This window comes from Mesoplodon densirostris, chromosome 2 (assembly GCF_025265405.1).
Source record: "Mesoplodon densirostris isolate mMesDen1 chromosome 2, mMesDen1 primary haplotype, whole genome shotgun sequence".
Lineage (NCBI taxonomy): Eukaryota > Metazoa > Chordata > Mammalia > Artiodactyla > Ziphiidae > Mesoplodon > Mesoplodon densirostris.
Genome location: NC_082662.1, coordinates 85,131,215 through 85,153,795, shown reverse-complemented (window position 1 = coordinate 85,153,795; position 22,581 = coordinate 85,131,215). Strand labels below are relative to the sequence as shown.

At 34.2% G+C, this 22,581-nt stretch overlaps 1 protein-coding gene across 2 annotated transcripts in view; it reads left to right on the top strand.

Annotated features, from left to right (window-relative positions):
- Nucleotides 1-22,581, top strand: part of ARHGAP29 (Rho GTPase activating protein 29) — a 76,935-nt gene that overhangs the window by 35,404 nt on the left and 18,950 nt on the right. For both annotated transcript variants that reach the window (XM_060090157.1, XM_060090156.1), the window contains exons 4-12: nt 5,604-5,700; nt 6,069-6,141; nt 8,506-8,554; nt 8,977-9,114; nt 10,012-10,076; nt 10,501-10,611; nt 10,715-10,795; nt 11,000-11,188; nt 11,943-12,080. In XM_060090157.1, coding sequence (XP_059946140.1) covers nt 5,604-5,700; nt 6,069-6,141; nt 8,506-8,554; nt 8,977-9,114; nt 10,012-10,076; nt 10,501-10,611; nt 10,715-10,795; nt 11,000-11,188; nt 11,943-12,080 — 941 coding nt within the window. The remainder of the gene's footprint in view (nt 1-5,603; nt 5,701-6,068; nt 6,142-8,505; nt 8,555-8,976; nt 9,115-10,011; nt 10,077-10,500; nt 10,612-10,714; nt 10,796-10,999; nt 11,189-11,942; nt 12,081-22,581) is intronic.

Genomic DNA, 22,581 nt, shown 5'->3' with positions numbered 1-22,581 from the left:
CAGTTTGTTTTTTTATCTTTTGATTTGCTTATGGTATTTTGTTTTATTTTGCATTTCTATCTCAATCTTTTATGTGCCTTTTATATGCTTTTTGAGTATTAGGGAAGGACTTCACTGCTTGGAGATTATAGTAGCATTCTCCACTGTTTTTTCTTCTAATGTTTTCATGGTGTTACTTATTAAATTTAAATCTTTGATACATTCTAGAGTATCTATGTTTCTAGCTAATTTATTGAATAATTCATATTTTCCACATTGGTTTGAGATGCCATCTTTATCATAAACACACTAAATTGTCACATATATTTATTTCTGGACCTTATTCTATCCCCTTGATTTGTTTAGTTATGTGCCAGTACCATACTGTCTTCATTGTGGTTTTATAGTATGTGTTACTGTCTGGTTGGGGTAGCTTCTCTTTCCATTACTCTTTTTGCTCAGGATTTTATTTTTCCATCAAGATTTTTGAATTGGCTTGTCTAGTTCCAGAAAATACCTATTGGTATTTTGAGGGTGATTTGAGTTAAATATGTAAATTTATAAATTAATTTATAGTTAAGTTTATGAATGTATAAATTATAGTTAATTTATAATTAAATTTATAAATAAAATTAAGGAGAATTTATATACTTATCATTTCTATCTGAGAATATGGTATGCATTTAAGTTCTTCAGGTTGTCTTTTTTGGTTTCTCAGAAGCAGTGTGAAGTTTTCAGTTTATAAATCTTGTAGCTTTTGTTTTGTTTTTCTCCCTAAGGAATTTTCCCTGTGCAAATGGTGAAAATTTTCTTCCATTATATCTTTTAATTTGGTGGTTTTCAAACTTTGGCTTTTGATTTATGACATCGAGTTAGTGAATTGTAACCAGCATTTTAAAATATGGAAGAGAATAGAAAAGAAAATCAGAGTGTAACACTCATTGTATAAGACTTAAGGATATTTCAGAAACTTTGTAGGTGTTATGTAACTGATAACTGTTACGTGTATATGGTATACTTGGTCACGATGTGATATGTATTTCTTACCGAAGGTTGTGGTAAAACTGTTTGAAAGTTGCTGTTCTAATAGGTTATATGTATGAAAGCTATTCATGTGTTTTCTTAAAGAGATACTAAATGTGTCTTAGTGCTCATTGTTGTGACTTAATAGGGAACCCAAGGGAGACAATTATTTAAACTTTAAGCAAAATCTTGATTTGATTTCGAAGGTCAGCTAGTAGAGGGGAGAGAGTGGAGACAGAGAGGCCACTTAGCAGGTTGGTAAATAGTCCAAACTAGAAGTAAAATATGGCCTTTGAACTAAGTCAGTGTCAACAGGAATGGAAAGAAAGAAAAAAAAGTTAGAGGCATTTTGGAAGCAAAACTAATGAGCTAAGGAATGTACGGAAGGAAGAGAGTAGGCTTGAGGGGCAGAGTAGATAGGAAGAGATGAGAGTTCAGTTTAGTACATGTTGAGATTGCAGTGCTGGTGGGTAAAGATTGGGAAATAGGGGGAGGAATGTATCAAACAGACCATCGAAAATATGGGTCTGGAGCTCAGAGGGTAAAACTAGACAGGTAGTTTAAGGATTCATTCCCTTAAAGGTATTGAAAGTGGATGAGATTCTCTGGGGGTAATGTATAGAGAAGAAGGCCAAGATGAGAACTGCCGGCTGAGTGGAAACAACTGTATGAAGCACAGATCAGATGTAGAATATGGGGGTGCTCATATTCACTAAATACCAAGCACTGTTCCCTAGGTGTTTTACATTTGTTTTCTCAGTTGTTCCTTTCAGTAACACGCCATTTTACATATGGGGAAATTGAAGTTAGGTGATGTATCCAGAGTGATACAGGAAGTGGTAAGGGTCAGATTTGAACTCAGGTTTGAAACTCTGAAGCCTTGCATTTTCTAGTTGCTATAATGTATTGCTTCTAAGCAAAGTGCTTCAAGATAGAAGGAAATGGTTAATATTTGTATTAATAATAGCTGACATAATATATTGAGGCTGTACTTACTGTATGCCAGATGCTGTTAAGCTCTTTACATGGATTACCCATTAATCTTCACAGCAAATTATTATTATATCAACTCCCATTTTGCAGATAAGAAATCTGGGACATAGAGTGATTTGTCCAAGGTTGCATATGTATGAAGTGGTAGAGTTGTTCAGAGTTGCAGAACAGTGAAGTAGGATGAAAACTTAGAAGGAAAAAGACTTCCAAGTTTGACTAAAACAGTTGGAGGTTACTGTTGACAGTGTTGTTCAGTGGTATTGAGTGAAAATAACTAACATTTATTGAGCATTTTCTGTGTAACAAGCTCTGTTCTAAGTTCATTAAATCTTCACAGTGTTTCTCAAAATACATATTATTATCCCCATTTTATAAATGAGAAAACTGAAGAACAGAACAGTTAAGTTACTTAACCTCGTTAAGAGGCAGATTTAGGATTTAACCTAGGCAGACTGGCTTTGGAACCCATCCTTTTAACCAGGGGTGCACAAACTACTACCAGTGGGCCAAATCTGGCCTGCTTCCTGTTTCTGTAAATAAAGTTTTATCGGAAACAACTACTCTTATTTGTTTATGTTTGGCTACTTTATACAGGGTTGAATAGTTGCAACAGATTGTATGGCCTGAAAAGTCTAAAATATTCACTATCTAGCTCTTTACAGAAAAAGTTTTCCAACTCCTGCTAACCATTAAACTGGATGAAAAGCCAAATCCTGGTGAATTGTCATTATCTATTTATAAAGTTTTAGCAGTAAAGAAATGCTGAATTAGTTAGGATGGTAGCTTTAAGAAGAAATATGGTAAATTTAATTTTTTTCCTGTAGAAAAGATTTGGGTGTGTTGTTAGTAGCATAAGAAAAAATGTCAGTTGGTAGGAGATAGTGAAGTTATGAGGGAGGAGTAATGGTGGTAAGGGTTTTGGAGAATGCGGGAGAGAATGGGAAGATTTATTATTGGAAAGGAGCCAAAGACTTTTCTTTGAAACACTGGACAGGAGCAAAAAAACAATGAAAGGATATTAGAAGTATAGAGCTGTTAGAGCTGTTTTGAAGTAGAGGCAAGGCCCGTAATAGGAATTTTCATTAGATGGCTGTAACCTCATTTGAGTAGGGATGAAGATAACGATTGAAGATGGTTCAAATAATTGTCTTTTTACTACTTACAATTATTTCACTACTTACAGTTATATCCCAGTCATGTTTAGTGCTTTGAAAAATATATTTATAGGAAAAGAAGAATAGTTATAGAATTTTGCAAAGTGTTATAAAGTATTTTTTTCTTTAAAGTCTAACGGGTTAAAGTTGGGAAATAGTGAGTAGGCTTTACATTTTTGCTGGTATTACATTATAAATTACATTTAAAGTCTACTTTCAAGTGCAGTTTTAAAAACAGCATTATTGAGGTATAATTGACTTCAGATAAGCTGCACATATTTAAATTAAGGGTACAATTTGATCAATTTTGATATGCATACTCTTGTGAAACCATCACAATCCAGGTAATGCATGTCCCTTTGTCATCCCTCCCTTCTGTGCCTCTCTGCCACCACCTTCACCAATATTTATATATTGTGTTTTCATTTTCATTGTATTCAAAATACTTTCTAATTTCCCTTTTTCTTCTTTGATCCATGGTTTATTTAGAAGTGTGTTAGTTTCCTAATATTTGAGGATTTTTCCAGATATTTTTATAATTTAATTCCATCTAGTCACAGAACATATTTTGCCTGACTTGAATCCTTTTAAACCCATTGAGACTTGTTTTATGGCTCATAATATGGTCCATCTTGGTAAATATTCAGTATGTGTTTGAAAAGAACATGTATTTTGCTGTCATTGTGTAGAGTGTTCTTTAAATGTCGGTCTCGTCAAGGTGGCTGATCGTATTGTTGAAGGCTTTCACATCCTTTAGTGATTTTCTGTCTACATGTTCTGTCAATTATTGAGAGAGGGTTTTTGAAATCTCTGGCTGTAGTTGTGAATTTGTCATTTCAGTTCTATTAGTTTTTGCTTCATGCATTTTGAAGTTGTTTATTAGGTGCATAAATGTATAAAATTATGTCCTCTTGATGAATTGAGTCCATCATTATAAAATGACCTTCTTTATCTCTGGTAGTTTCCTTTGCTTAGAAATCTTTGTGTGTTATTAGGCAGTAAGCTTGGGGCAGTTGTAGAGCCTCACCATGTTTGTTTCTTGTCTGTTAGGATTTTTGTTCTGTGTTGCCTGATAGCTAATGTCATGAAAACTGCTGTTTTGTATATTTTGAACAGATTTCTTTTAGTTGCTTCAGATATATAAGCCTGTTTTTCCATCTTGACCAGAGCAGAAATCAAAAAATATTTTAAAAATTATTTATGGCGGTTCTTAAGTTTTTCTTCTTGTTTGTATCAGGGATATTTAGAAGGATCTCATGAAAGGTGTGGACCTTAGCCCCTCATATCTACAAAGGCGTGTAAAATCTTGGTTGTAATTTCATGAGGCTTCCAGGCTTAAGGTTTAATTGATCCCTGCTTAGGAATCCTGGCTTTCCAGGAAACATTTTCAACCCTAGTTGCACATTAGAATCACCTGGGAGAGCTTTTGAACAAATATATGTGCTTCACCAGACCTGTGAAATCTGAATCTTTGGTGGTGGGACTCAGACTTTGTTTCTAAAGCTGCATAAGTAATTCTGATGTGCAGGCAAGCTTAAGAACAACTATGTTTTAAAACAAAGGATAGCTTCCTCTCCACTTGGTTTCTCTCCTTCCAGTTATTGGCAAGGATCCTAGGGAGGGTGGGATACAGGGAGCCAGTTGCTCCTTAAACTCAATCTGAGTAGAATGAGTTACTTTAAAAAAATTACCTATTCAACCCTCAGATTTTGTCTCTGTAGATTGTATCTGGGCTTTTAACAAAGGTGCATACAGATGAAGTTATGATAAGAAACCTTTTTCAGTTATGTTTCATAATTTTAACAAAATGCAAAATGTTAGAATGTCCCTGTGATAAACAAAAGACAGCTATGTATCAATTAAAATGGACCTCAGAGCCCAAGACCCTATAAGAAATAACGGTATAAATAAATAGGAATTTAAAAATTTTTAAGCTTTGTGTGTTTTTAATTGGTATGCTTTGTATATAGGTTTTACGTTATGTCGAATGTATATGTGACTTCAAATATTGGTAATTTGTAGTGGAAAATGTACTTCATATTGACTTAAGTGAGCCACAGTGCATTTAGCTGTTTTTTAAAAATGCCATGAAGCAATAAGCAAGAGAAAAAAACACAGAGCACTCTTAATGAGAGAAGGCTGGTGTAACATGGACTGTGTGACTCAAGATCAATTGATTTCACATTGAGTCACTTTTTAGATGTGTCAAATTATGTAATGTGTGGAGCAGTCAGGTTGGAATGCTGGCTACTTTTATGCGAGGTGATTCTTTCGTATGATTTCTTTAATGAAGAACTTGAACATCATATTTATTTTGTGTATTAGGCTTTTCAGCTTCTGAATCTTCTAATGCTTCTAGTAGTAATGATGGATTTTTAAGGGATTAAATGACTTTGTATAAAACTAGTTTAAAGTATTTTCTCCTCATTTATTGTAACCAACTTTCCCCTAAAGCTGTGAACTTCACAGAAGTAAATGAAGAAAACAAAAATGATCTCTTCAGAGAAGTGTTTTCTTCCATTGAAACTTTGGCCTTTACCTTTGGAAATATGTAAGTATAGGACTGTCATTTAAAGAAATTAGGGCCTAGATGTCTCAGTGAGAGTATGTCACAATAATTCAGTACATACATGCAAAGTAAAGTATTAACTAGCATGAAATATTATCACAACTTCAGAAAAGCTACATTCTGTGTTGCTTTACTGCTGTATTTGGAGGTGTTTATAGCTGTTTAGAAGCAACATCCATTTGCAAGTGACTATGTGGTTTATGTGGATAGATTCCTAGCAGTTTATTTCTAAGGTTCTTACTTTAAAAAAATTTAACCTAGATGACATGTTGAATGTAAAGCTTGTGACAGAGCAATGTCATGACTTGTTTATTTCCATTTCTTTTTTTTTTTTTAATTCCCCTGGATAGCCTAACAAACTTCCTCATGGGAGATGTAGGCAATGATTCATTATTGCGACTGCCTGTTTCCCGGGAAAGTAAGGTAGGCCAAGTTTGTATGAAAGCAAAGATTTTAATATTTTTAACTTAATATTTTAATAATATCCTAATCTTAATCTCAGCATTAATCTTTGATAGGTGTTTAGTTTAGCAAAAAAACCCAGCTCAGTTCATTTTAAATATGATAAATTATGGTCAGTTTCTGGACCAAAAATTTAATTGTACTTTTAAAGTGGAACCATCATTTTTAAAAACATAGCTGGTAATTTTATAGTGTCTTATGTAATGAACCTATATGTCTATGGTCCAAAATTTTAGTAAGTAATTCATAGCTGTTTTTCCTTCCTGACATTGTCGCAGATTTTAAGACTGGTAGAAAAATGATGCAAGAAGTAAAGAGGGTGTTAATCTTTTCACACATCCTACAGTTTGTTACCATGAAACACTTATTAACAGAACTGAAGGTCTGAATTCTCCCTGAGAGCATCCTTATAAGTATGTTAGAGAATTGGGGTTCTGATTCCTAACTGGAAGAAAAATTGCTATGAAATAAAAGAGCATTAGGAATGTATGTAGAATATTGCTTTATAGATTTATACTAATTGTAGTAGTAATATTTTCATTTGACTAAAATTTTTTCACCAAATGCAAGGTATTTAAACAAACTGCATTAGGGACATATGTTGATCATTTCCTGTTAAGGATTTCCAAAAAGGATTGGAATCCAAAAGGATTGCAACAAATATTTGGAAATGTGCCAAGTACCTGTTATTATATCAAAATAATATAGAAACTACAGATCTTTCTTAAATAATATAAAATATGAATGACTATTTAAGGCATTTGTTATATGTACTACAGTACTTAGAAAACAATTGTGACTACTTCTGAAGTCATCCATTTGGTGACTGAAGGACTAAAGGAGGATAGTGTAGAAACCATATCAGAATGATGAAGAATTTTAAGATCTTTAAATATTTTGCTGTTATTTATGATTTTTCCTCAATTTCATATTTTCAAGCTTGCTGCTAATTTAGAAGGTGTAATAAAACATTATATCAGTGTTAAAGGGGTCTAAACAATTTAAATTTTAGGTGTAAATCATATCTCCTATTCGTGTACTTCTGTTGTGCACATGTATACTAATTCTTAATAGGATAATACTTTTTCCTTTTTGCAGTTTTTAATTTACCCTAGAAATTGAAATCTAAAAATCCATGATGATATACTACTAATAAAATTACTTCGTTCAATGAAGAGTTTTGAAAAATATCTTTTAAAATAATAGTTGCCGGGCTTCCCTGGTGGTGCAGTGGTTGAGAGTCCGCCTGCCGATGCAGGGGACACGGGTTCGTGCCCCGGTCCGGGAAGATCCCACATGCCGTGGAGCGGCTGGGCCCGTGAGCCATGGCCGCTGAGCCTGAGCGTCCGGAGCCTGTGCTCCGCAACGGGAGAGGCCACAACAGTGAGAGGCCCGCATATTGCAAATAAAAAAAATAAAAACAAAATAATAGTTGCCACTTATTTAATAGTGCTTAATAGATAACCATGCACTGTGCTAAACCTACATCATCTTAATCCTTAAAATAGTCTTATGAAGTAATGTTCTTATCCTCACTTTATAGAAGGGCAAACCAAAGTTAAATGAGTATAAATACATAGCTCAGTGTTATACAGCTACTAAGTGATAGAGCTTGACTTCAAACCCAGGTTTTACTTGATTCCTGTTGCATTGAATTCCTTCATACTCCGTATTGCCCAACTAAATATAAACTCTCACAATTTCGGTAGATAACCTTTTCCTGCACTGTCCAATAAGGTAGCCACTTGTCACATGTAATTCATTAAATTAAAATTTTAATTCTCATTTAAATTAGCCACTTTTCAAATGCTCATATAGCTACATGTAGCTATTAGCTACCTTACTGGACAGTGCAGATGTAGAACATTTCCATCATCATAGAAGGTTCTGCACTAAGCTGTCCAGTGGACCTTCAGAGACAGCTTATCATATAATGAAACGGTAAAAGATGGCTGAAAGAGAGAGGTCTTTGTCTTCTATTTAAATAGCAGTCTATTTAGATTGCTTCTATAACTTGCTGACTAATATTTTTGAGATCTGCAGAATTTAAAGTTTTGAATGGATTCATTAATGTTAACTAATGCTGTTAGTAAACAATGAGGTTATTCATTCTTGGACCTTGAGAACTGCTGTTGTAAAAAGCTATATAATTCTTATTAATTGTTCTGGCATTTAAACAGACTTCTCAGGCCCTTTGAGTTCTAAATGCTTGAAATTCTTTAGTAGGAATTATGTCAGAGTAACAAATTAGAGTGAAAAAATTTTGAAGCCAAGTTCTGTTATCTTCTGCTCTAATCTTAAATTTGTTTTCTTCCATGTTTTAAGTCTTTTGAAAATGTTTCTGTGGAATCAGTGGACTCATCCAGTGAAAAAGGTAATGCTTGAGGTACTTAAAACTTTAGTCAAATTTTTACAGTTACTTTTGATAAATGTTTTGGATTACTTAATCTCTCCTTGCTTAGTAACCTAACGTATCCATTTCAGACGTAAAATGAATGATGTGTGAAGTTTTACATATAAAACTTAAGGAAAAAAACCTGCTAGAGTAGATAGATAATGTGATGATAGACTGATCAAGAATTATATAGGGCTTGTAACTTGATGAATAATAGAAATACACATTTATTAAAAAATATAATTTAATTTTCAGTTTAAACTGTGACCCTTTAATTACGAATTTGTCACATATATTTAAACCAGTTTTCATTGAAGAACATCTTAGGATATGAGTGCTTCTTTGTTTAGAGTTATGAACTCATATTTAATGTATACTTACCTTGATATTTTTATTTTCAGGAAGTTTTTCTCCTATAGAATTAGACAGCATGCTGTTAAAGAACACTAACTCTATAGAATTGGCTTTGTCATATGCTAAAACATGGTTAAAATATACCAAGAACATAGTTTCATGGGTTGAAAAGAAGCTGAGCTTGGGTGAGTTGCCCTTTAGGGCATCTGATTAACTTTGGAACGTAAGAACTGAATTGTTTGTGATTAATGTTCTACAGACTATAAATAATATGATTCCAAATTAGTAGCTCTTTCATTGTAGTGCATTAAATCATTGCCCATTTTCTCTTAAAATAGGAAAGACTCTTCTTACAGTAAATATACTTATTGAACATTGATGTGGACCAACCACTAGATCTGGGGGCACCAAGACAGATAGTATACTGTCTTTGTCTTTAAAGAAGTCATACTCTAGTGGGTGAAAAGAAATGCAATCAGATAATATGGTTAAAGGAGACAAAAACAACAGTAGCTGTCGGATCAGAAGGCAATGGAAACATATAAGGAAAATCTTAATAGCTAATATTTTCCCAGTGTTTTACAGTTGACAAAATGCTTTCAACATCCATTATCTCATTTAATCCTTATCAAAACCCTGAGAAGTAGGCAAGACAAGATTATTATCCCCATTTTACAGTGGAGGCAAATGAGATGGGATTTGCCTAAGGTCAACAGATTTGCCTAAGATCATATAGTAGTAACTGGAAGGGTATAGAATTTACCCAAAGCCTATGCTCTTTCCACTACATTATTTGCTTTTAATAGGGAATGCCCATCAGATTCACCTGAATATCCTTAGAAACAGATAATACATAGGCCTAGGTCCCATTCCCCCAGAGAAGTGAGATCTAATCAAGTGCATTTTGAAAGTTTCCCAGTTGATTTTGATGAGTACTACCAATTAAGAATCATAACTTCATATCATGATGCAGACTAGTATTTGTGATCACTTTTTAATTGGGGGATTACAAATAATTTTAGAGTATGGAGGGGGAAAAATAAGTTGAATTTACCTTCTGATGCCTTCTTTGACCTTTTCAGAATTGGAGTCCACTAGAAATATTGTCAAGTTGGCAGAGGCAACTAGAACTAACATTGGACTACAGGTAAGTGATCAGTGAACTACTAGGGTCCTATGCCGAGAGATTACTCAGATGAGCGCCTTGCAAAATCAGATTAAATTTTGTACTTAACAGGAAAGAAAGAACTTACGTGCTACATAACCCTTTTACTGACAAAATAAAATCTTTTTAAACTTATAAGGATACCCATTATGAAGAAACTAGGAAATCCACAGTTTTATATGAATGTTGATTATCTTGTTAGCTACTAATTTTGCTAACGAGGTTTAGAATAACTTCATTAATTTTCTTCAGTATTTTTCTCATATGGTCATATTTATGAATAGTCATTTTTCTGAAAAAAATCTAAGCTTAAAAATTCTTTTGAAGAAGTTTAGTGGGGGTGGGGAGGATCTAGAACTCTAGTACATTTCTATTGGAAAATTTACTTTTCAATTTTAAATTCTAGGAGTTTATGCCACTGCAGTCTTTATTTACCAATGCTCTTCTTAATGATATAGAGAGCAGTCACCTTTTACAACAAACAATTGCAGCTCTCCAAGCCAACAAATTTGTGCAGGTAAAAATTTATAAGTACAATATACTTAAAAAAAAAAAACAGCAGTATACCTTTAGAAAACAGCTTTTTTCTCTCTTTCTTTTTTTAAAAATACCCTTGCCAGCCTCTACTTGGGAGGAAAAATGAAATGGAAAAACAAAGGAAAGAAATAAAAGAACTTTGGAAACAGGAACAAAATAAAATGGTTAGTATTATAGTAGAGTTTCATCTATTTGTGAACATCTAAAAATCATCTGCAGTCTATAAGCATCTACCGTGGGAAGATGCATATCTTACTCTGTAGTTTATCTAAAATGCAGTCTTAACCATCTTGCTGAATATGCTAAAGAAACTTGTACATTAGGATTTTTCTAATTCTGTATTTAATACTCTTTTTTTTTCTGTGTAGCTTGAAACAGAGACTGCTCTTAAAAAGGCAAAATTGTTGTGCATGCAACGTCAAGATGAATATGAAAAAGCAAAATCTTCCATGTTTCGTGCAGAAGAGGAGCATCTGTGCTCAAGTGGTGGATTAGTAAAAAATCTCAACAGGCAGCTAGAAAAAAAGCGAAGACTGGAAGAAGAGGCTCTTCAAAAAGTAATCATCTTTTTTGTTATTTGTTATTATTGAATTAGCACTAATCTGCTAAGGCTTTGGTTCTCAAACTTTAACCTGCATTAGGACCACCTGGAAGGCTTGTTAAAACAGACTGCTGGGCCCCATCCCCAGAGTTTCTGATTCAGCAGGTCTAGGGTTGGCCCCAGACAACCTGCATTTCTTAAGTGCCCATGTGCTGCTGCTTCTGGGGATCCACACTTTGAGAACCACTATGCTAAGAGATTTTTGCTTATCTTTTTAATTTTGGGGTTTGTTTGTGAAAGATATATCTTAGAGCAGTAGTTTAATATTTTTTACTTGATTGTTCAGAAAGTTCACCATTTAGGCAACTGTGTGTATATGTGTACTTATTCTAATACCTGGTACCAAGACTAGGCCGAAGCTTTGTATTATTTATGAAATATAATTGATAAATTGTGTAAGAAGATTATATAGAAAATGGTAAATATAAATAGAAAAAGCTATTAAGTAGAAGTGGATGTTGATTTTATAGACAAACAGTGTACTAATTGTAAATCATACTTGACTATTCATAAAAGACAAGTGTCCTTGAATTGCTTACCAAAATAGAATATTTCTCTTTAGAAATATTCTACTTAAAATATAGAATATTTCAGAACTTTCATGCATAAGCCTTTTCAATTATTTAAATCGAGCCTTACTAGAGTAAGCATTTGTTTTAAAATATAGCTTCAGTGAATCAGTGTCACTTTTTTCTCTGATACTCCTGAAGGTAGAAGAAGCAAATGAACTCTACAAAGTTTGTGTGACAAATGTTGAAGAAAGACGAAATGATCTAGAAAATACCAAAAGAGAAATTTTAACACAACTCCGGAAACTTGTTTTCCAGTGTGATCTTACCCTTAAAGCTGTAAGTAATTTCTTCAGTATTTTAAAGAGGAAAAAATAGTCTATATATCTGAAGAAGGGAGAGGAATGCTTGATGAGTCATGATTCTTATGGGATTTAGTTTCTGAGATTAATGGAAAGTTTGGATTTTAAAAGTTGACTCTCAGTTTTTAATACTGGTATGTGGTTTGAGTTTCATTTTTTTTATCTGGTTCTCCACTCCAGGGATTGATGATTTGTTCTGTTAAAACTGAAGTTTGAGAGTTTGAAATTGCCTCTATGTCACTGTCTTTCTTGGCTTGGTTGACAAAATGGATTTAATACCTGGAACTTCTATAAGCAGTATGAGATCTTTCTTCAAAATTTGAGTAAACTAAATATTGAAATTGAACCCAATGGTTTATTTGAAGACAAAGCATCCTGTTCTCAAGTGTTTTCATTTGCCTCTTTACCATGGTTTTTATTTTTAAAATGTATGTGCAAAATACAGTCAGCCCGCTGTATCCACGAGTTCTACATCAGTGGATTCAACCAACCATGGATTGAGAATATTCAGGGGGAACAGTTTTCCAGAAACTTCCAAACAGCAAAACTTGAATTTGTCCTGCGCTGGTAACTATTTACATAGCATTTACATTGTATTTACAGCTATTTACATAGCATTTACATTGCATTAGGTATTATAAATAACCTAGAGATGACTTAAAGTATACAGGAGGTTGTGCATAATATATATGCAAATGCTATGCTATTTTATAAAAGGGACTTGCACATCTGTGGATTTTGGTATTCATGGGTGGTCCTGGAAACAATTCCCCTCAGATACTGAGGAATGACGGTACCTTTTTTCGGTGTACATTTCACGAGTGTTAACACGTATATAAATTTGCGTAACCACTACTGTCACAGTCAGGATTCAGAACAATTCCATCACTCCAAAAAAATTTCCTCATGCTGACCCTTTGTAGTCAAACTCTCCACCCATCCCTTATCAATTCCTGGCAAGTATTGATCTGTTCTCCATCTCTGTAGTTTGGTCTTTTCCACAGTGTCATATAAATGCAATCATAGTATGTATCTTTTGGAGATTGGCTTCTTTACTCAGCATAATGCTTTTGAGATTCATCAATGTTATATATGTATCAATAGTTGATTTCTTTTTATTGCTGAGTTATAGTCCACTATATGAATGTACCACAGTGTTTATCCATTCACCTGTTGGACAATTGTATTGTTTCCAGTTTGGGGTGATTAGGAATAGAGCTACTATAAATACTTATTTACAGTTTTTTGTGTGACTATAAGTTTTCACATTTCTGGGGTGAATACCTAGGAGTGAGATTAATGGGTGGTATGGTAAGTGTCTGTTTAACTTTATAAGAAATTGCCAGACTGTTTTCCAGTGTAGCCATAACATTTTTCATTCTAACCAGCAATGTATGAGACTTCCAGTTGTTCTGCATCCTTGACAACACTTGTCAGTTGTTGTTTTTATATTATTGCTGTTCTTAGGTAGTGATTTTAATTTGTGTATTTTAGAATGACTTATGATATTGAGCATCTTTTAAGTGGCTTGTTTGCCATCTGTGTTTTGCCTATTCTTTTGGATTGAGTTGTTTGTTTTCTTATTGTTGACCTGGCATATATTGTCTTCCAGTCTGAAGCATATCTTTATTCTTTCAGCAGTGTCCTTCAGGGAGCAGAAAGTTTTAAGAAATTAAGTCTAATTTAATTTCTTCCTTTATGGGTCATGCTTTTGGTATTATATCTAAGAGTGCTTCATCTAACCCAAGATCACAAAGACTTCTATGTTTTCTACTAAAACTTTTATAGTTTGACATTGAGAAATGATCCATTTTAAGTTAATTTTTTTATAAGGTGTGAAGTACAGGTTGAAATTCATTTTTTGCATATGGATGTTGTATTAAAATTATACCCACGGGACTTTAATTTATAGAGGTGACTGAATGTTGACGTGGAGAGGTCAATGTCATTGAAAAATGAATTACTTAGATTTCCTGAGAGAAGGGAACACACTATGCCACACAGGGCCATAAAGGTACCAGGTTTGGTGAAGCAGAAGCAGGAGTGAGGGGAGAGTTGAGTATAAAGCCTTCATTGGGGTTTCTGGGGAAAGGCAAGGTAGGACAGGATAAGCAATAAAGGATTGGCTAGTTTGTGTAATTTCAGTGGGCTTTGGGGAATAGGGATGGCCTGCAATTGCTTGGTACCTGGCCCTGGGATGATTTAGGGCAAGGGGAAATATTGGCTTGGTGTGTGAGAGTTAGATAGAGATGGTTGGAGTTGCATATGAAAGACATGCATGTTCCCCAGCTAAGAATTGGCTAGCATTGGGAGGAGCAGTCTCTCCCCAGCAGCAAGCTTTTTAAGATATTAAAACATCGTAAGGGCTTCCCTGGTGGCGCAGTGGTTGAGAGTCCGCCTGCCAGTGCAGGGGACACGGGTTCGTGCCCCAGTCCGGGAAGATCCCACATGCCGCGGAGCGACTGAGCCCGTGAGCCATGGCCGCTGAGCCTGCGCATCCGGAGCCTGTGCTCCGCAATGGGAGAGGCCACAACAGTGAGAGGCCCGCGTATCGCAAAACAAAAAAACAAAAAACAACAACAACAAAAAAAAAATCATAAAGTACAGAAAATTTAAAAAAAAACATGATTAACACAGATGTCCACTTGTTCCAATACTGTTTGTTGAAGACACTGTGCCTTCACCATTGAATTGCCTTTGCATCTTTGTCAAAAATCAATTGACCATGTTTTTGTAGTTCAATTTCTAGTTTCTCTATTTTGTTCCATGGATATATATATATATATATATGTGTGTGTGTGTCTATCGTTTTGTCAAAACACTACTAGGTTGATTACTGGTGTTGTCTAGCAAGTCTTAAAATCAGGTACTGTGAGTCTTCCAACTTTATTCTTTTCAGAATCGTTTTGAGTGTTTCAGATCCTTTGACTTTCATAAAAATGTTAGAATCAGCTTGTCTGTATCTACAAAAAAATCTTGCTAACATTTTGATTGGAATTGTGTTAAATCTTAATCAGATTAGGGAGAATTGACTATATACATAGCATCTTAACTATGAGTTTCCAATCCATGAACACAGTTTGTGTCTCCATTTATTTAGGTAAATGATAGTTTTAATCAGCATGTTGTAGTTTTTAACATGTAAGTCTTTCCCATGTTATGTTAGATTTAAGCTTATGTATGTAAGTGTTTATTTGGGGGTCTGTTGTGAATATGATTGATATAAATAAATACATGATTTATGTGTACATGTGTATATGTATCTATGCATACATACATACACACACTTATTTAATTTCAAATTCACTTATTCATTGTTAGTGTTGAGAAATACAAATGATTTTTGTATGTTGATTTTGTATCTTGCAACCTTGCTATAAACTCACTTATTAGTTCTAGGAACGTTTTTTTGCAGAATCATTGGGGTTTTCTACATAAAAAATCACGTTGTCTGCAAAGAGGGACAGTTTTCTTTCTTTCTTTCAAACTATTCCTTTTTTTCTTTTTTCTTATTGCCCTGGCTGGGACTTACAGTTCATTGTTGAATAGGAGTGTGAGAAAAGACATCTTTGCCTTATTCTTGCTCTTAGGAAGAAAACAGTCTCTCACCATTAAACATGATGATAGCTGTAAGTTTTTTTTAAAGATACCTTTTATCATGTTAAAGAATTTCCCCTTTTTCTAGTTTGCTGAGAATTTTATCATGAAGATCTTGGATCTTATCAAATGAGGGTTTTTTTGCATCATTTGAGTGATGTGATAATATAATTTTTCTTCTTCAGTCTCTTAATATGATGGATTACATTTGATATTTGAGTGTTCATCTAGCCTTGCATTCTTGGGATAAGCTGTTCTTGGTTATGATGCATTGTTCCTTTTCTGTATTGCTGGATTCAATTTGCGAATATTTTGTTGAGTATTTTTTTTCTTCTCTGTTAATGAAAGATACTTGTATTATGTTTTTGTTTAGTTTAGTTTTTTTCTTATACTGCCTTTGTCTGGTTTTGGAGTCGGTAATTTTGGCCTCATAAAATAAGTTGGGAAATGCTCCTTCCTATTCTGTTTTCTGGAAGAGATTGTGTAGAATTGGTGTTATTTCTTTAAATGTTTGGTGGCATTCCCTGGTGAAAGCATCTCGGCTTGGAGTTTTCATTTTTGGAAGATCTTTCACTATGTATTCAATTTCTTTTGATATAAGCCTATTTGAGTTAGTTATTTCTTTTTAGGTGAATTTTGGTATTTTATGGAATTAGGTCCCTCCCTTTCATCTAAGTTGTTGTATTTATGTGCATAGAGTTGTTCATAACTCTTATCCTTTCAGTGTCTCAGTGGGCTGTAGTGATATCCTTTCTTTCATTCCTGATTTTGGTAATTTGTCCCTTCTCCCTCACTTCCTCTCTCTCTGATTAGTCTGGCTACAGGTTTATAAATTTCATTGATCTTTTCTGAGAAACAGCTTTAGATTTCATTGGTTTTTCTCTAGTTGTCTTTTTAAATTTTTATTTCTGCTTTTTATTGTTTCTGCTTGCTTTGTGTTTATTTTGCTATTCTTTTTAGTTTCTTAAAGGTAGAAGCTTAGGTTTCATCAAGACCTCTGCCTTTTTAATACAAATATTTAATGATTTAAATTTCCCTCTAAGCACTACTTATCTACATCCCACAAAGTTTGAATTTGTACTTCCATTTTTATACAGTTCAAAATATTTTCTAATTTCCCTTGAAACTTCATATTTTACCTGTGGGTATTGTAGAAGCTTGTTATTTAATTTCTAATTATTTGAGGATTTTCTGGATATCTTCCTGATATTGATTTCTAGTTTAATTCTGTTATGGTGAAAGAATTAATTTCTATGATTTTAATTCTCTTAAATTTGTTATGGTTTGCTTTATGACCCAGGATATGGTCTATCTTGGTGCCTGTTCTATGTGTGTGCACTTGAAAGAATGTGTGTTCTACTGTTGTTGGCTAGAGTATTCTGTAAATGTCAATTAGTTCCTTTTGGTTTATGGTATTATTTATTTCTTCTATATCCTTGATGATTTACTTTTTATTTATGTCAATTATCGAGAAAGGAGTTTCGAAGTTTTCAATATACTGTACATTTTTAATTCTATCAGTTTTTGCTTTATATATTTTGAATCTCTCAGTTGCTTACATATTAATGATTGTTATATATTCTTGGTAAATTGATCCTTTTATCTTTATGAAATGTCTCTTTTTATCCTGGTAATTTTCCTTGCCTTTTAGTCTACATTATTTAATATTGATAGAAGTATTTAAGTTTCCTTTTTATTATTTTTAGTATGGTACATCTTTTCCATTTGTTTACTTTTAATCACTATATTTTATTTATTTATTTATTTATTTATTTTTCTTTTTGCGGTATGTGGGCCTCTCACTGTTGCGGCCTCTCCCGTTGCGGAGCACAGGCTCCGGACGCGCAGGCCCAGCGGCCACGGCCCACGGGCCCAGCCGCTCCGCGGCACATGGGATCCTCCCAGACCGGGGCACGAACCCGTATCCCCTGCATCGGCAGGCGGACTCTCAACCACTGCGCCACCAGGGAGGCCCTAATCACTATATTTTAAATGAAGTTCTTATATAGCATATTTTTCAATGTTGATTTTTTAAAAATCTATTTTGATGATCTCTGTCTTTTAAGTGAAATGTTTAGACCATTTATATTTAATGTAAATATATGTTCAGATTTAGGCCTACTATTTTTTATTTGTTTTCTATTTGTACCTTGTTTCCCTTCATCTATTTCCCTTTTGCTGCCTTATTTTGTATAAGTTGAAAATTTTTTAGAATTACATTTTAATTCATCTATTTATCTATTAAAGATTTAATCTGTTTTATTTATATATTAGAATTATATTTTAATTTATCTAAAAGGATTATCTAAATTTTAATTTATCTCTTGTATACATTTTAATTTATCTATTGGGTCTTTGATTATATCTGTTTGTATAGTGTTTTTTGTTTAAATGGTTGCACTAGATATATATAGATATATATGAACTTTTCAGTCTACTTAGAACTAATATTTTACCCAGTTCAAGTGAAATGTAAAAACTATACCACCATATAAGTTCCTTTACTCATTTTGGGTTGTGCTTGATATATGTATATTACATCTATGTACATTGAAAACCTCACCAGACAATCTTATAATTTTTGTTTTCAAAAGTCTCATATTGGGGCTTCCCTGGTGGCGCAGTGGTTGAGAGTCCGCCTGCCGATGCAGGGGACACGGGTTCGTGCCCCGATCCCGGAAGATCCCACATGCCGCGGAGCGGCTGGGCCCGCGAGCCATGGCCGCGGAGCCTGTGTGTCCGGAGCCTGTGCTCCGCAACGGGAGAGGCCACAGCAGTGAGAGGCCCGCGTACAGCAAAAAAAAAAAAAAAAAAAAAAAAGTCTCATATTTTAGAGAAGAGAAGAAAAATAGTCTTTACATTTACCCAGATATTTACCATTTCTGTTATTATTCTTTCACTCCAAAGTTCCATCTTCTCTGTGGTATTATTTCTCTTTTGTCTAAAGAACTTCCTTTCCCATTTCTTTTATAGTTGGTCTTCTGGTGATGAATGCTCTTGGTTGTCTTTCATCTGAGAATGTCTTTACTTCTTCTTCATTCCAGAAGGATATTTTCACCGGTTATAGAATTTGGTTATTTTCTTTCAACACTTTAAAAATGTTATTCCACTGCCTTCTGGCATCCATAGTTTCCAATGAGAAATCTACAGTCATTTGAATCAGTGCTCCCCTATGTGGCATGCATTGTTTTTTGTTTTTTGGTTTGGTTTGGTTTGGTTTTTTTGGCTGCTGGCAAAATTTTTTCTTTATCTTTGGGTTTCAACAGTTTGATTACAATGTATTTGGGTGTGGATTTTGTTGAGTTTCTCCTATTTGGGATTCCCTTAACTTCTCGAATCTGCACGTTTGACTTTCGCAATATTTGGGAAGTTTTTGGCTATTTTTTTTTTCAAATATTTTTTTTGTAACATGCTCCCCTCTTCCTCTAAGACTCTAAAGACTCAAATGTCAGACCTTTTGTTATTATCCCACAGGAATGTGGGACCTTTTTTTCCCCCAATCTTTTTTTCCTCTTGTTCTACTGATCTAGCTTCAAGTTCACTGACTCTTTCCTTTGTTATCTCCATTTTTTATACAGTCAATCCAGCAAATTTTTTGTTTTGGATATTATATTTTTCAGTAGTAAAATTTCCTCATTTCTTTTTTATATCTTCCAATTCTCTGCTGAGACTTCAGTCTTTCCACGTTTTAATATTGTTGGCCCTTATTTCTTGAAACCATTATAATATCTGCTTTAAAGTCTTTATCTGATAATTCAAATAGCTGAGTCATCTCAGGGTTGGTATCTGTTTATTATCTTTTCTCTTGTGAGTCACTGAGATTTTCCTGGTTCTTTGTGTGGCAAGTAGTTTTGGATGATATCCTAGACATTTGCAATATTACCTTATATGACTCTGGGTTTTCTTAATAACCTATATTGAATGTTGATTCTTAAAAAGTTTTGCAGGCATTTTATCTAGCAAGGTTCACTCTTCAACTCCTAAGGGCTCCCTTCTAGGTCTTCTAGCTGGGAAACTGTAGTCAACCTAGTCTGTTGCTTTAAGAGCTAAGTAGGGGAAGGATAAAGAGAAAGAAAAAACAGGAATTTCAGATCCCTCACTCTTCAGACCACAGTTCATCTACTTACAGAGAATTCCCCTCTGCTTATCGAGAAGAGTTTTAGATGTCTGTTCTGCTGCTACTGCCATCACTGCCACTGCCACAGGACTTCATCTTAGGGCTTGGGGCTTGCATGGGGGCTGGGGCAGGAGAGAAAACAAACATACAAAAGAAACCAAAGGATTTCCCCCACTCTTTCAGTCACATTTATTTGAGTAGGAGCTGTGTACTAACTGGGAAACACAGTAGCGGAAAAAAAATAACAGGAAGCATACCACTAATTGGTCATACCTTGATTTGTAGTTTATTTCCACAGTCTACCTGCTACCATTTACTTTTCAGAGCCCTCAGCTAGCTAATCCATGCATTCTGTCAAGCGTTTTTAGGAAAATTCATTGAGAGACTGTGGGAAGTGAGCTTATTCCATCTGAATCAGAAGTCTTCCTTAAAATGTTTCTGGGTGTTTAAAATTGTATTTCATTTATTTATCAAATTCTGATTAATTAATATGTGGTTAATTTACAGAATCAATTTTAGTAAAATTATTTAAAAGAATTACAAAATCCCAGGATCCAAAATTCCCACATAAATTATTTAAGCCAATCTTTTACCTTTAACAAGTCCTTTTCACCTCAAACAGTAGCTAATGATAGCTAAAATTATGTGCTTGCCAGTGCCTTAAGCGCTTTGCTTTCATTAACACATTTAATTTTCACAGAGTCCTACTAGGTAAAAACAGTTGTTTTAAGCTCCATTTTACTGATGAGGAAACTGAAGCTTAGAAAACCTTTCTTCTCAAAATGTATTCCTTGGACCAGTCGCATTCTCATTCCTTTGGGAGCCTGTGAGGAATGCAGAATCTTGGGTTTCAGCCTAGACTTTTGATATCAGAATCTGCATTTTGAACAAGATCCCCTATAATATGTATTTGTACATTAAATTTTTTGGAAACACAGGTTTAGAGAAGTTATAAATAACGTGATATCAAGGTCACCCAGCATGTAAGTTGTAAAGCTAAGATAGACTCTGGTTGAATAACTTCAGAGCCTGTGCTCCTAAGTACTATGCTGTCTTGCTGAATGATTACTTAGCCTGGATTTGAACAGCTCCAAAATTAATATGATGTTTATATTGAGCTAAAAAAAGATCTGTTTTCTTGTGGACCTTTCAAGTTGTACTGTACTGCTATAATCCCTCTTCCACAAGATAGTACTTTAAATATTTAAAGGTAGTTATTACCTTCTTTCCCTGGATGTTTTTTTCCATGCTAAACACCCCCAAATCTGATTACTTTTCTTCACGTGACGTGGTTTTGAGTTCTCTCACAAGCTTAATCTTGTTTATCTGCCTCCATCCTAAAAAGTGATGTTATTTGGTGATCCAACAATTATGCTTTCTTTTAATTTGATGTAATATAAACAAGAAGTTACCTAATTTTGTATATAACATCTGTATTTATTAATGCCTACTCTTTATTTAAAAGAAATGTAAGACAGATGCCTGCCCTCAAGGAGTTCAGCATTTATTTAGGGGGAGAGAATGAATACATCTGAAAAATTGGAGAACAGTACATATCAATGTATGAAGTAGACTTTGAGGTTAAAGTTCCCCAAATTTGAACAAATCCCCAAACTGCTGAAAATCACTACAACATGTAATGTATAGAGACAGTTTATAGAAAATTTCTCTATATATATTTGTGAGCAGAATTTCTTACTAGCTGGAATTCTTTTGAACCAGTTTAATCAGTTTTACTTATTCCATATGGCATTATTCACATGAAGATCCAAGCAGATACCAAATCCAACATTGAGTTCTTGAATATTGGTGTTTTTTCCCCGGTAAGAGCCATAATTTTCTCAGATTTCTTTATGTTTTCTTCTCCATCAAAGCAGGAGAATTAGGGGATTTTGGTGACTTATTTTGCAACACCATCTCTCAAATTGTTTTTAAAAGAATTTTATTTTCACTCTAGGATATGTTATTGTGTATATCATTGCAGAGAAAACAAAATTATTTGAGATGTAAAGATGCTAGGCACAGTTATATTCACTCACTGTCTTAAGAAAGATACACAAATCAGTTTCATGTCCCAGCAAAATTGTAACTTATGTCATGAACATCAAGAATTACTCCTGAATATTCAAAATTGTCTTGAATTATGAAGTATTGAAGGGTATGGGATGTAGATCATAATTACATTACTAAGTGAGAGGAAGGAGAAATTACCAAGTCAGTCACTAAAGACCTAATCAAATCAGTGGGCTTTGAAGAATGGGAAACATTAGCACAAGAGTTTTTCCTTTTGTTTTTTTTTTTTTTTTTTGCAGTACACGGGCCTCACTGCTGTGGCCTCTCCCGTTGCGGAGCACAGGCTCCAGACGCGCAGGCTCAGTGGCCATGGCTCACGGGCCCAGCCGCTCCGTGGCATGTGGGATCTTCCTGGACCGGGGCACGAACCCGCGTCCCCTGCATCGGCAGGCGGACTCTCAACCACTGCGCCACCAGAGAAGCCCTTTCCTTTTGTTTTAAAGAGTATCCAAGAAAAATTTATCTTTTTAAAAATATAGGATAGAAAATTATATTGAACAAAAATTAATTTTTAGATTATTGCTAATCTATATGGGAGAATCTGTTCCCATTGATTTGATATTATGGCATATTCTGTTTCAACAACTGTCAGAAAAATGTGTGCTAATCTATGTGCCCATGGAATAGCTAAAAATTAGATGTAGGTGACAAAAGCTGAGCATAGAGTTGGAAGTCCTATGTGCTTGAGTTA